This window comes from Procambarus clarkii, chromosome 22 (assembly GCF_040958095.1).
Source record: "Procambarus clarkii isolate CNS0578487 chromosome 22, FALCON_Pclarkii_2.0, whole genome shotgun sequence".
Taxonomy (NCBI): domain Eukaryota; kingdom Metazoa; phylum Arthropoda; class Malacostraca; order Decapoda; family Cambaridae; genus Procambarus; species Procambarus clarkii.
In genome coordinates this window covers 8659068-8675391 of record NC_091171.1, presented here as the reverse complement: position 1 = coordinate 8675391, position 16324 = coordinate 8659068, and the positions used below count along the sequence as shown (strand labels likewise).

At 37.4% G+C, this 16324-nt stretch overlaps 1 protein-coding gene across 30 annotated transcripts in view; it reads right to left on the bottom strand.

Annotated features, from left to right (window-relative positions):
* LOC123756928 (ankyrin-2) overlaps positions 1–16324 on the bottom strand; it is a 982618-nt gene that overhangs the window by 277476 nt on the left and 688818 nt on the right. For all 30 annotated transcript variants that reach the window (XM_069329388.1, XM_069329393.1, XM_069329412.1 and 27 more), the window contains 2 exons: positions 2803–2943; positions 2060–2183 (listed from right to left, as the gene is read on the bottom strand). In XM_069329388.1, coding sequence (XP_069185489.1) covers positions 2060–2183; positions 2803–2943 — 265 coding nt within the window. The remainder of the gene's footprint in view (positions 1–2059; positions 2184–2802; positions 2944–16324) is intronic.

The following is a 16324-nucleotide window of genomic DNA, read 5'->3' as shown; positions in this document are numbered from 1 at the left end:
TAATACTGTGCAGAAGGGAGCTAATGATAAACTATTGTTGTCAACATTATACATGTCATAAAAGTATTTTGATAAATTTAAATAGCTTATCTTTAATTTTGTTGAAAACTAAGTCAATATAGATGAGGTTAAAGGAATACAGATATTTTCAGAATTATATATACAGTACCCTAATGGTGAAAATGTTTAAGCTAGCCAAAAAAAATTCTTTGCAGATATTTGTACAGAATATCCATATATAGTTCACCGAATCCCATAAAGCACATTAAAAAGCTGTTCACAAAGCTTCAGCCAAATTATGTGTAGGTGTCATGAGTAATTACATTTGTATAAAAATAAAGTGTGATAACATTAGGGCCACAGCATAAGAAATGATACTACAACCTCCACAAGCAAGTTGTCACATGAACCCCAATGTGTGGAACCTCAAGATATTAAAGCATAAATGTTATCACAGAGCTATAGCACGAGTGATACCTTTACACCGTAATACAAACTTTTCCGCAGGCCCTGCACATGTTAGATAGTAAAGAGTCTAATAAATTGGATGGTCTCATCAGTCTAAATATTTTCTGAAACATTTTTGAATTTAGGCAATTTGTACACAATAATAATAATAATAATAATAATGATGATGATATGAGTTATGATGATAGTAATATAAACAGTAACCAGAGACAGCTGCTCAAGAAGAAAAGAAATACTGAGTGCTATATATACACTAATACATTCTTATTTAAATAATGCATTTTTCCCTATACCTGCATACAAAAAGGCATGTCCTATGAGATGAATATTGTCAACAAAAATTTAGTCTAAAATTAAAATAGAATTTCTAGATTATAAATTGGACAGAATTCTCATTCCCTTTCACGAGAGGCGATGTCATACATGAACTCGGCATATCAGCACAGTGCCCTATACACAAAGTAAAGTATTTGCCATAGATTAAAGGCACATAACCACATGCATTAGCACACACACATGAGTTATATCCAGAGTAAATAATATATCTCTAGGTTGATCACCAAAAGAATAAACTGGTGAAATTCCCTGAAAACCCTCAGGCATCTGCAACACAGACACGCTCTCTGCTTCTGAAGAATGACTAGGTAAATTCAAGGCACTAAAGGTTAACAAGGTTTTGAAGCAACAACAGTAGCCCTGTTATGTCCATTGGCATAACAGCTATTGTAGCTTGTGTTTAAAATTATGTTTACCTTTTTTAACAGTTCATCTTCATGGTTTTCATCTACCAGTTATCATTATTTATGAATAAACATTATAATATGATTTATCAATATGGAAAGTTGCAGATAGAGCTATATATACTGGTATATATTTTTATGTATATTTTAACAGAGCAGGCATAGGATTCTTGACATTATAACTAAATGTAAGTCTTGCATACTTGTTATTACCGACTCTCGTGGTTTACAAGATAAGGTAATCAAATTAATGTGTCTTTTCCTCCACTGCACATTAATTTACTCTTAATTTTTGTTTATACACACCTCATTCTGTAGTGCATTCTAGTTGTCTGTACCTCTGTTAATAAAGAAATGCGTTCTCACATCTCTACTAAAGATCTCGCTCTAGCTAAAATAACACAGTTTTCCACACTTATTTGTTAATATTCCTTTGTGTGTTAGAAAGTAAGATATAACTATATTTTTAGCTTGAAGCTCATGATATGAAAAGCAGTGAACATGTTTAAATGTCTTTTCTATGACATGAAGATTGAAAATGGAAAATTACCTTCCATTTTCCATTCATATTTCAGCTTAAACAGTCGTTAAATTTCTAAAATAAAAAATCTTTAAAATTTTGATTTGGGCACACTAAAAAAATTGTAAGGTACTGTACTTGTATGACATCACTTCCCTCGGTCTTCGGAAACAGACGCTTGTGTAACTTTCCTTCATATATAGATTGATTTTAAAACATCTGTGATAATCCACATTTTTTTTTTGGAAACTACAGAATTTGCAATACATATGCCATAATGGAGAATCTAAGAGTGTGAAGCTAAAAAGTAAACAACACCCAACTCACTTACCCTGCTAGGATGGGAGTCTTGGCAACGTCAACATTGTCAGATGGATAATGACCTGTGAACTGGGCATAATGCTGCTCTTTTTGATGCTGCGGGCTTAGTTGGTCTGCTGGAGCAACTGGTGGAGCTAGAAGAGAGAAAAAGGAGGGAAAAGTATTATGGATGCTATGGTGCACACACATGCATCCATTTATTTATTTGCAATTATTTATACACAATTTTTGTGTCTGAACTTAGTGTTATTTTTGTCAGCCACTAGCTTTCAGTGCCTATCCTTGTGTTTTGTGTGTACATGACTTGATAAGGGATCTCTAGCCTTGCTAGCCAGGTTTTACCTTGTGCAATCTGTTTTGCAATAAAGTTCCTAATGACCTGGTATTGGCTACTTCCTTTTCTTAACTTCACCATTTTGATGACAAAGGTACAATATTTTTTTGCATTTAAACTGACACTGAGATTTACCTTGTTGGGCTGAGGGTCCTTAGGTTTATCTGGCATATGGAGTTTGGATGGTTGCCTCATGGGAGTCTCCAACTAACCATGAAGCTTATGGAGCTGCTGCCAAGCTTTGGGCTGAGGTTATGCTTTATCAACAGTGGAGGTCTCTGCTCTAGTGATATGAATGGCTCTCATCTATTTACTTAATGATACAGCTTACCTGGCCCATTCAACTTTTGAGGCTTCAGGTCAACCATCTATTACTGACTCGTGTGACCTGGTAAGAATATAAACATTGCTGAACTCACCTGCCATAGTGTTGCTAATGAAGGACACATCCATCTTCTCATCCTTGGTTACATCTATGGGGAGAGAATCATCACCAAGTGACTTCATCTCATCCACAGTGAGGTACCGGTAAGATTGGTCACCAAGCATTGTGTCATCACCTACGAATAGCAGAAAAAAATAAAATACAAAATTTTTGTTAAAAGACAGAATAAAATTTTTTTATATATTATATATATATATATATATATATATATATATATATATATATATATATATATATATATATATATATATATATATATTTATTTATTTATTTATTTTATACACACACAGTGGGACCTCGATTAATGAATTTAATCCGTTCCGGCACCGAGCTCATTATGTGAAACGCTCTTCTTTCAAAATTAATTAACCCATTTAAAATAATGTTAATAAAATTAATCCATTCCATCACCGAAAAACATCAATATGATATTCAATATTTTAAATAATGGAGCAGTCTACCTGACATATACTGACCAATCCTTTCTGACATTTTTTCATTTTCAAATTCTTTCAATTTTTTTTTTTTTTTTTTTTTTTAGAAAATGTAGCAGCCTACATAACATTCACTGAACAAACCTTTATGACAATTTTTTTTTAAATTTTAAATTTTTTTTTATTTTTCATTTTTTTGGGGGGGGAAATGTAGCAGCCTACCTGACATTCACTGAACGAACCTTTTTGACATTTGTTCTTTTTTAAATTTTTTAAATTTTTTTCTAACTTTGTCTAAAAAACAAAAATCAATGCTTTGCAACATTACAGCAGACACCCCCTTTACATCCTAGCATCATTAGCATCTTTAAAACAAAAAAAAAAAAACAGTTATTTGCATAGTCAGAGGTGTCCGAGAATTTGCGAGAACCAGTGGGAACACTAGGAAGCACCACGTGCTTTTCTCGTTAATCAAGCGGAAGCTCGTCAATCGAGACAGATTTTCGCCATGGGGTGCGCTTAATATTCAAAATGCTCATAGATTGAGGCACTCGTCACTCGAGGTTCCACTGTATGTATTCACTATATGTATACATACATACATATACTGTATGTACATACATATACTGTAATAAGGAACATATATTTATAGCAAACCATGAAATAATATATATACTCCATAAAGGTCCATAAATTTTTGTTATTTTTTGAGCCACATTCAACATTAAACACAATGCCATATCACAGTACAATGCTCCAAAACACCGTAAGCCAAAACCCTGTTTGTTGTGTATTTTTGTGGATATTTTCCAGGTGAAGAGCATCTCCTATCCAGACATTGTTGACTATGGAAGGTTTACCTTTTATAAATACCTTTGTATCTCCTTTTATATGTATACCTTTCAGAAAATCAGTAGGGGCCATGAGGATTCGAACCTGCTCTCATGGTACTCCCAAGCTAGTGCCCTACACACATACACCACGATATGCCAGAAGCAATGCAACATGGGATTACACTGAACCCCAGTGTAATGGTACAGTGGTCTAGGGCATTAGCTTGGGAGTACCAAGTGAATGGGTTCAAATCCTCCTCATGGCTCCTACCAATTTTCTCATTGATACATGACAAAAATGTGATTTCATTATGTACTGTATATCGGTGTATTCAATAAAAAGCAATGGATAGGAATTAAAACAATAATCCAAAAGTTTATTATTCTTGTAACTTTTTATCTTGGCTTTACAGTATTACAGTGTAATATATTCACATGAATGAACTTATGCCCCAAAAGGACAAATACTCTGTCAAATGGTCTCCAAACTACACAAAGAGGCAGGGAAATCAGTTTAGAGCATAAAGGTCCCACGTAGGAGTTGTTCTGGAAACTGGAATATACCAGAAGAGTGATGGGGAGGCTTCTAACGTGGATGAAAAAAATTTTAATCGACAGATATATATGAGGGCAGTAATTAGAGGCAATGTGTCGGACTGGAGGAATGTCACTAGTAGAGTACCACAGGGTTCAATTCTTGCACTGATAATGTTCATTGTCTACATAAATAACTAACCAGAAGGAATACAATATTATCTGAACATCTTTGCTGATGATGCTAAGAGGCTAGGACGGTAAGAAACTGACAATTATCATGCCCTTAACCACTGTGCTGCGTCAACCGAGAAAACTCGGTCAGTGGGAAACTGCGGCAACCGAGAAAACACCTTTTGAATATTTCGTACTCATTCAAAATGTGTGCGCGGTAGGTTGTGTATGAAATGGACTCTTGTGACCTCCAGTGAGAGGCAGCCATCTTGGAAAAAATTCCTAGAATGTCGTAGGGCTGCTGGCTGGATTGGTAATAAGTGAGCAACCATGGGTGGCGCACGCGCCTCTGGCTCCCAAACACCTGTCAGACGCGGTGTTGAAAGATCGCTCTCTGTCCGTGAAATTCAGACCTTATTGTTTGAAGAACATAAGGGGTCATGATATTGATGAAGCTAGATGCAATAAGCACCTAATACAAAGGTCGGATGCAAGTGATACAGCACCGATGAGGATGATACAGGGAGCATATCCAGTTGTTTGCTCTGAGCACCACCCTTGCTCACCCATGCCATCTCCAATTTTTGTAGATGATACATCGATGAATTGTTTTCTGGGTTCAGTAATGATGCATTTGATACAAGTAGCATAGATGAACAGTGTTAGTGGGCTCCATGGTGGTGTTTTCCATAGATATCTTCAAGAATAGCTGAATCTCTTCCTGATTGACAATCTCTTCTAGTGAGGAACATGACAAATCGATCTTTACAAGACTCCTTTACAAGTTGATCTTTCCTATAATCCTTTCAAGACTACCTTACACTTCACAAGCTTCCCTACATACCACCTACAGGTACTAAAGCCAAGGATGTACGCGAGTGCGTTATTTGGAAGCACACAGAACGAAGAAACAGGAAGCGAAAATCTATCTGTACTTGGTGCAACGAGAGCGAAGTCACGCTGTGTACCATGGACTGCTTCCTTGGTTATCACTCACTTCCAAAGTACTGTGTAATACAGTGTGTTACTGTGTAGTGTGTGAGAAACTGTACATATTATAATTTTAGTGAATTTTGAACAAGTAATATTGCGACAATAAACATTTATTGTGAACATATTACTGACACGAGTATCACAGTTCCATGGAACATTATGAACGTTCTACTGTATACATATTGTAAATGACACATATTCATCATATACGATAAAAAAAAACTGCATTGGAAATACATGTAACAAATTATTGAAAATATATTTGTAGCAACTCGCGGTATTGAATGGCACGCGTGACTGCTCCTGGGAGCTTCTTGCACGGGCGACCAACCCGTGGCGCTCCTTTCTCCATGTCTCCACAGCCAAAGTGGAATTTTTTTAGTTAGTTTTTTTTACATGTACATGTTTAGGGAAAGGAATTTAACATTTTACAAAGATCAAAAATTTTTTGCCAACAATTGATTTTATGCGCACAGGGGAAATTTCACAATTAACTCAGCGCATCACAGTGGTTGAAGAAGACCCGGACAAAATAAGTGTATGACACACTACTTGGCAAACAAAATTTAATGTGAAGAAATGCCATGTTATGGAATGTGGAACAGGAGAAAATGTATCATACATATCCTACAAATTATGTATAAAAAAAAAACTTTAAAAAATTCATATAAAGAAAGAGATCAAAGGGTGGTTCTAGGTAGAAAACAATCACATGAGGACCATACAAAGAACAGTGTGTGTGGAGTCTATGCTATGCTTTCCAATTTCAGAACTGTTTATAAATACATGGATGGGTAAATACTAAAGGAATTGTGCATGACCTTTATGAGACCAAAACTGAAATGTGCAGCAGTTGTATGGTACCCATATCTTAAGATGCACATCAACAAATTGAACAATGTACAAAAACATGCAACTAAATGGCTTCTGAGACTGAAAGACGGGCTATGAGAAGAGGTCAGAGACCTTAAATATACCAAAGCTAGAAGACAGATGAAAAACAGGCAATATGATCACTATATACAAAATAGTAACGAGATTCGTCAAAATTAATAAGGAAGATTTCTGGAGACCTGGAACTTCAAGAACAAAGAAGTCATAGATTTAAGCCAACTAAACCAAGCTGCCAAAGCAATAAGAGAAAATTAACTTTCACAGAGTGGTAGATGGTTGGAACAAGTTAAGTGAGGTGGTGGTGGAAGCCAAAACTGTCAGTAGTTTCAAAGCATTATATGACAACGAGTACCGGAAAGACGAGACACCATGAGAGTAGCTCTCATCTTGTAACTACTGGTACTCTCAAATAATTACACGAATCCATGCCAAGATATCCATTCGCTATGAGGCACACAAACCCTTCAAATCATTAAAACTTCTTTAAAACAATCCTTATTAATTCAAAAATTGTCAGAAGTTCTTTCTGAAAATAACAAAGACCAATTGCCCAATCCAGCAGCAGCTGAGTTGTGCTGCCACTATATGCCACGGTTGTGCACATTTTGTGTGCACAAACCATGTTCACAGTTGTTGAAAACTCTCTATATATTACATCAGCCTTTTGTCTTCCATGGCATCTAAGACCATGTCATAGTGGTCTAGCAATTGTGAAAAGCAGGAGCACCCTGTTCTGAGCCCATGTTGCCCAGGGTTATGTAGGCAATGAGATTCAATGTCTCTTGTGATCGTACTTCTCAGCACACTTTCAAAGATTTGTATGATGTGTTATACTAGGGCTATCAGTTTAAAATCTTTATAATTCTGCTTTACTACCTCCTTTGTGATTACCAAAGTGTAGTTACAGGATGAGAGCTATGGTCGTGGTGACCCATCTTCCCAGCACTCTTTGTTATACTGTACAGTGTATAATGCTTTGAAATTACTAATGGTTTTGGCCTCTTCCACCTTCTCGCCTAACTTGATCTAACCATCTACCATTCTGTTTGAAAAAGCAAATCTTCATATATTTCTTTGGCAGCTTTGTTTAGTTAGTTAAAAACCTATGACATCTTGTTCTTGAAGCTCCAGGTCTCAGGAATTCTTCCTTATCAATTTTGTTGATTCCCATTAATATTATTTACATAGTGATCATAACGCCTCTTTTGCTTCTATCTTCAAATTTTGGCATATTTAATGCTCTAACCTCTCCTCGTAGCTCTTGTCATTCAGTTCTGGGAGCCATTTATAGTTGATTTTCTTTGCAGCTTTTCCACTTTGTTCATAGGCTTTTTAAGATATGGGCACCATACAACTGCTGCATATTCCAGCTTTGATTTCAGAAAAGTTATGAACAATTTCTTTGGTATTTCACCGTCCATGTATTTAAAAGAAATTCTGAAATTAGAAGTGTAGCATAGGCTACACTCACTACTGTATGTTCTTTATGTGGTCCTCAGGTGATAGTTTTTTTTATATCTAGAACCCCCAATAAATCCCTATCAGACTTTTTTAAAGATTTTCAATAACATAGCATTTTTGTGGAGAGCCCCTTCAGCTCCCCAGAGCTATACCGGACTGATGTGTATTTATTAGACTGTGGTAACAGTCAATCGAAGGAGTTCTAGACCTATCGGGGACCAGAGCCAGAAACTGGCCCCCCTCAAGAGAGGCACGAGGAGCAATGGCCTAAAAACACCCCCTATGTAATTGGAAGCAGTCTTTGTCTGCCATCTACCAGGTCAGGCATCCAGAAAGGTAGGAATTCCAAAACAAACTACTGCTGGTCAAAAACTGCAAACCAAAAGCCGAACTAGCAAGCAGAACTCCCCCAGTCAAAAACAAGGAAACAAACATAACGTCACCATAACCGCCGCGCATCTGTCTGTGCAACCCCTCCCCTCCCCGGGAGGGGGATGGGGGGTCCTAGACCTCCATGCCAGCAACTCTCTTCAGTTCAGAGGCTGAACTGAGGAGAGTTGCTAAACAAACTATCACGATGGTCATTATCTTGCCGACTTCTCGTCTACAACTACCAGCATTTGTGCCAAAATGACATCACCGCCTATATATAAAGGCTTGCCAGCGTTCAGCACAGCAGATTACCCATTATCCTTCTAGTGCTCATTGCTTCCGTATATATCCTCGCCTACGGGTGACGGTTGACACACACAGCATATTGTACTGTATAAAGATATTGTATAAAGACCTTCACCTTTGTTATTAACGTAAAATTCACATGTATATATTTCTCTTTTGTTTGTGTTTAAGCCAAGCGGATAAAGTGTTTTGTTTTCATTAATTGTTACTTATCATTTTGTGTGAAATTAAAGTCGGTTTTTATTATATTAAATGTTTGAAGTTTTTATTCTCTTGTTTTTTGCCCGCAATTGACACACAGTAAAAGGTACTAGCAGCTTTATTTCATTTTGTTTTCTCTTTTTTTTTTTATTAATGTGCATCTGGCTTTACACCTACCAGAATAGTTACTGCTCTATTCCAGTTTATGTCACAATATATATAAAAAATAAAAAGTGTGGTTTGTTTATAGTGCATGCCTCAGACACCATTTTGCAGAACAGACTGCTTGTGGTTCCCAGTTTCTTTGACAAGCATCCCCAGTGCCTGGGACTACCTGTCTGGCTTTTTACCCTGATATTTCCCAACAGGTCTCTGGTGAAGTAAATTATGCACAAATGACATTACGTTGATCCTGCTCTTGCCCTTTAAGAGTCTGAAATCTGCTCATCGACTTTGCTGTGTGGTGACTCGTTGTTTCTGCATATGCCATGCTGCCTGTTGTGTCGATTCTTATGACTACAAATCCTGTGGTGTTTGTTCCCCATAGGGTCCTGATCATCTTTTTTCTTGCCTCTATGGATGTAGCTAGGCAAATTCTAGGGGTTTGCCCCTTCTTTCTCAAGTGTAGAGGTAGTTGAGCCATCTAGTACCACCAAAATTATGTAGTATTTTCCTTCACAATGGCATGCTTCTTCTAAACCTTCTCCTTTGGATAACACCATTCTTTCCCATACATTGGATGACAACTCTGGCTCTTTCCCAAAGTTTTGATGGCAGGTTCATGGGGCTGAGGAAGTCCGACTTGGGCCGTTGGATGCACTTTGATTTTTCTAATTCCAAGTAAGCTTTTAAGGGTTGATAGATGTTAATCTTCTTGTTTGAGGAGCTGTTCACTTGAGACAGTTAAGCAAGTCCCAGCTGTGTCTGGGTACAAGTGACAGGATGAACAACCCAGCAGGTTTTCTTCCTATTAGGGAGTGTTGTACATGCTGCTATGGCGGTATGTCCACTCACAAGACAAGTGGCGCTGCCCAATAAACTCGCCCCTCAGGGCAAAATTAAAAAAAAAAATTTAATTCCAAGCAGAGTTGTATGCTCACAGGAGAGGGGTTCTCTCATTTTCCTGATTGGTATGAATTTGATTTAACTGCAGCTCCAAGTAATTGAATGTTCCTTTATTTAAATTAATACTAATTACAATTATTGGTATATATCTCTTAGCTATCTGCATGTACCTAGGTTTACCACTTTGGGGGTTCCGGCGGAGCACCCCCAACCCGCGAGGCCAGCGGCACGAACCCCCCACCCTGAAGGGCAAGCGGCAGTTGGCTGCTGTAACCAGGATTATGACTACCCGCTTCTGTCTGTATCCGTGCCTCCTTTTCAAGGTACATTTCTGTGTGCTCTTCAGTACTGCGGATTAGTCTTTCTGGAGGTTTCCCCTCTTCCAAAATCTTACCTACTGTCACTACACAAAGAAATCACAATAGCGTGATGCATCAAATAAACAAATCCACAAGGGCCGTGATGAGGATTCGAACCTACATCCGAGAGCATCCCAGACGCTGCCTTAATCGACTGAGCTACAACATGGTCAAAGAGAGTTGAAACCAGAAGTTCTAGTAAAACTTCTGGTTTCCATGTCATCAACTTCTGGTTGACCATGTCGTAGCTCAGTCGATTAAGGCAGCGTCTGGGATGCTCTTGGACGTAGGTTCGAATCCTCGTCACGGCCCTTGTGGATTTGTTCATTTGATGCATCACGCTATTTTGATTTCTGTGTGTAATGAAGTAAGGGCGAAGAGGTAGAACGGCCTACTGACACAGCTCGAGTGCATGGGGAAGTTGTGTAAAACCCTGGTTTGTGTCTCGGAGAGGCTGCAGGATCCAAGTAAGTTCAGTAGAACTTCTGGTTTCAATTCTTTTGACCATGTTGTAGCTCAGTCGATTAAGGCAGTGTCTGGGATGCTCTCGGACGTAGGTTCGAATCCTCATCACGGCCCTTGTGGATTCGTTCTTACCTACTGTGAAGACCTTTTTGGGTGCCTTTTGCTGAATTCGGACCTCGCTTCCATGATGGGCCCTGCTTTCTTCAAGTTTGAATCAGCATTGCCATTATGGCTACACTATGAACTTCCGGACTCGTACCAATTGACTAATAACCCTCTTTTCGGGTTATGCATTTCATTTACCTACTTGCCTAACAACAAGTCTTTCCAATTAAAGTCATTAAAGAACTTGCCGAGTTCGCTATAGTGTCCTCTCGTGTAATCAAGATTTTCAACCGTTTATTTTCCCATTCTCTTCTAGATTATAACACACTGCATACTTTTTTCCAAAAAAGATATTGTCACTTTTATCCAAGGGGGAAAGGTACTGAATGTCAAATCTCTCTCTCTTTCCAAGTCAACATCAAATCTAGCATTCATGGAACTTTCAGGGTCCTGGTAGTACAGTCGGGTTCATTCTCGACTCGCAATCAAGAATTCCGGGTTCAAATCCTGAGCAGGACAGAAATGATTGGGCACATTTCCTATCACCTAATACATCTGTTCACCTAGCAGTAAGTAGGTATTCAGGGGTTAATCAGCTTGTTGTGGAGTTGCATCCTAGGCAGGGTCAGTAATTCAACCTTGGGGAGGGGGCACTTCGATATAAGCATAACGTGTATGAATACACTCTGGCTGCCTGTCTCCCGACAATGAATTATTAATTATTATCCTGTTTCCTCATTCTCATGGCCAGCTTAATGTGTTGATACATGAGTAATTACACTCTTAAAGAGATTCAAGTGTAATTACCTAAGTATAGTTACTCTCTGTCACATGATGGCTTTGAAACTACTGACAGTTTTGTCACCCAGTGCCTTTGTACTTAACTTATTCCAAACTTCTACCACTCAGTTTGCAAAAAGAGAACTTTCTAATGTTTTTTCAGCAGCTTTGTTTCCTTAGTCTGAATGTATGAGCTCTTGTTCTTGAAGTTACAGGTCTCAAGAAGTCTTCTTTGTCAATTTTGTTGACACCTGTTACTATTTTATATGTAGTGATCATACAGCCTCTTTTTCTTGTCTTCTATCTTTGATATATTTAATACCATCAGCCTCTCCTCATAGCTCTTGTTTTTTCAGTTTTGGAAGCCATTTACCATTTATTTGCATGTCTTTGCATCTTTTCCACATTACACCCCAGCACATAGTTACACTTATCAACCATACTTGCTAGCATAGTTACACGACTTTAAGACTAGTTTGTAGTAGTTGAAAGAATTATTATTAATAATGTCCCACACATTACAGATACTGCTTTCCACTCATGATCTTTCTCTTAAGATCATACACAATATTCCAGATGTCTTCTCATTTTACAGGAAAAATTAATGCCTCCTTAACTAGGTTTATTTAGTTTTGATAATTTATCGATGATACCACATGACTCTGTATGCAACACTATTGCTTACTTGTTGACACAGATTCATTCATTCTTTCTTTTTAATTACAGTATACTGTATATTGTACATTTTTATTAACCAAAACACTTGCTCTTGGAAGTCTGGACCAGATATAAAGATTTTCTAGCCAAAAATGCATACACAATATATATATGTACATACATAAATACATACATATTGTACATTTCTACACCGTCCTACACATAGTGTACTTGCACCTTCAGTTAGTATTTTTCTCTTTTTACTAATTACTAGTCTTTCTAATGTTATGTAAACCTGGCTCTCACTTGTAAACCCAGACACACACTATAAAAGCCAATACCATACCTGATAATCCTGATAAGCATAATCTCAGTGCCCTTATCTCTTAGACACAAAAGCCACCAAGTTTCCAAATTCAGATATGACAGATCCATCAACATTAAAGCTATTAATATGAACATATTGATAACTTTCTCTTTGAATGTAAAACTGATCAATAATTGATTATAACTAAGCCTATACATGAGCAGAAGGCTTCTCTTATCAATTCCTTTAAATATATAAATTAAAACTAATAGAGTAACTGCCCCCCTTAAAATGATAAAATGTTGTTAATAAACAATTATGATTAACACATCTGGTAATCAGCTAAATTCATGTGTGATAGAAATCTTATCTTTACAATACAAATAAAAAAAAAAAATTCTTATACACATTATTACTTTCCTCACAACACACGAAAAATGTAATTCAACATAAACCCTTGTGCCCCGAGGTTATCAAACCTGTTAAACCTATAATATATATGTCTGCCATAAACACCAGTTTCTTAACCCCTTTAACTGAGCATCTACATTTAAGTCAGTTTCCTGGTGCATATAAACAAATTTACTTTCCACAATACTGTATTATAAACATTGCTTACTGATGTTAGGAAAATTCCCCTAAAATTCTACTAGACATGCTACTGACAGTAGCAGGGGTTAACACTTTCGCTCACCAGCAGGGTGCCCAAATCGCACCGGAAGGTAGGCTAGGCATTCCTGGTGAGCACACAACTCATTCACTCAATGTTTATATTAAATAATAAGACAATGAAAAAAAATTTGCGTAACGACGTTTGGGTTATCAGCCACTCTGTGTGTTTTAGTTTTATGATGCATATTGCAGCATCAGGGAGAGAAATTGTTAAGAAATGTTGAAGTCATGTTCTAGGGGATAATTTTTAATTTAACTATTTGGAATAGATTTCTCCCTATCACTAAGATCTTCCAGGTCCATAAATGTCCCTGCAATTCTGCATGGCATCAGTGGTTCCTAGCATGAGTGTGAGTAATGAATGATGATGCACCAGATATGGTGCCTACCTAAGACCCAGCAATGAAGCTAGGTCTTTCAAGATTATTTTCCAATATAGATTGGACAAATTTATTTTGCATTTATATATAGATATAAAAAGATTGCCAGAGGTCTGTATGTCCAATGAAGTACTCATAAAATCTGTGGGACTTCTGAATATCATCGGGCACATCTTGTCTCTCACAGGCAATTGGCGCACCTGTGTCCAATCGCTTGAGGTCAACAGGTTAAAGTTCATATGAAAATCCTTTATATTGAGATATATTAACCCTTAAGGTGCAGCTATCATCACACATTGATTGCCAGGGTAATGTGGTTAACATGATTTTATTATAAACCAGTTTTATACAAATGATGCAAATATTGTTATAATACAGTATATCTATACGGATGTTGTGGAGTTCACCAAGACCCACTAAAAAAAACTTTGTTATCATTTTAAGTGCTTACTACCAATGAGATTATTTTGTACTACAAGCAAGGTAATTATTGTCAAATCACAATCTGGTGTTTCCCACTGCTGTTTAAATCTATTTCTGGATGACATTACCAGGCAGAAAAGCAACAAAGGAGTGGGATGCAAGCCACTTCCTTTGAGCTGTTCCAGACAATGATTTATGTGCAACTCTCTATAGGTATACATATTATGTTGTAAGCCTAGTTACAATACAGTACTCATCACTTTCTATCTATTACATTAAGCTATATTAAGTTATTCTACACATTGTGTAAACTAGAGTGAAACAGCAAACATAAACCCTGTACATAATCATCACAATTCTAAATTTAACTTGGCTTCTCAGCTATATTATGTCAGCACAGTTCATGGACCAAATGACCCCATCTTACTTGGCAGTTTATCAACGAATTAACTAAAAAAAATAAAGAAGCCATTTAAAAATATACACACATTAAGCCTACAAGTTAGTACTCGCCTAATTGTGCTTGCGGGGGTTGAGCTCAGGCTCTTTGGTCCCGCCTCTCAACTGTCAATCAACTGATGTACAGATTCCTGAGCCTACTGGGCTCTATCATATCTACATTTGAAACTGTGTATGGAGTCAGCCTCCACCACATCACTGCCTAATGCATTCCATCTGTTAACTACTTTGACACTGAAAAAGTTCTTTCTAATGTCCCTGTGACTCATTTGGGTACACAGTTTCCACCTGTGTCCCCTTGTTCGCATACCACCCATGTTAAACAGTTTATCTTTATCTACCCTGTCAATTCCTCTGAGAATATTGTAGGTAGTGATCATTAGTAAAGGTGTATCTTTGCTAGCAGTTAAATCAAGCAGATATGGTAAATGTGGGAGCTGTGACAGTGGCAATGCTTCCAGAGCAAGATCAATCAGGTATCAGTCTTGTCATGGGATGTACCACAACAAATTAAAAAAAAAATCAGATGCAGTACTTGATTATTACAACAATGAGCACACCAAAAGCAAATTCTTTTCTTTTACACTGCATAATGTGCAATACCCAAGACAATTGCCAAGTCAATGAATGTGGCATTACCACAGAGTACAGATGAACGAAATGAAGAAAAGAGAGAGGAAAAAGATAAAATGAAGAAACTACAAAAGGGCCAGAAGGAACTGATGAAACAGTTCAGGCACTGTCAATGATCAATAAAAGCAATTGTCTAGGCATAATACCTGTGGGTAACCAGGAGAATCCAGAGAGTAATCAAACACTCAGGAAAATACATGGAATGCAGACAGAGTTTGGAAGAATGGCCTTACAAGCTCTGTAGTAAAATTCAGAAGATTTGTCGAGAGAAAAACAAAAAACCCTCATTATAAGAAACCTTGCAAAAGTAGAGTAGTAAGCCCGGTCAGCAAAACAGAGAAAATTGTAGAAAACCTGACAGGCAAGGGGGAAGATCTAATCATTTCCCAGACAGGGACGTTAGGTAAGCCTGAGGCAAACCTGGTATCCCTAACCATTTCTAATCTTAAGCACAGAAGAAAGATATTCATTAGTGCACATAAACTAAAATAGCTCGAAGGGTATACCAATGTTTACTTATCCCCCCTGACCTCCCAGTCCAACAGCAAAAACAAAACAAAAACAAAAAACAAAAACATAAAATTAGAAGAGATCCAAAAGCACACAACAATACAAATGTTCAAAGATAAAGATAAGGAGAGGGGCAGGTGATCAAGATATGGAGAAAAAAAGGACATAGTGGAATGGAGAAAATGACATAGACCTTCACACAATCAGGCTGAACTAAGCCATTACCTCTCTGACTACAAGCAGACACAAAAACTAAAGTGACAATGTATGGAATAATAGTGTGAAGAATGCAGGCGCAATCTCTCAGCCCCTCAAGAACAGTGTCAGGAGTTTAAATTGCTTCTACACAAATGAAAGAAGCCTAGTAAGCAAATTTGTCGCATTGTATGCATACACTAAGGCTGAGAATCCTACCATTACATCATTAGTAATGGCAAAACATTGGGGACAAGACAAGGGACAAGGGGGCCGGTCGGCCA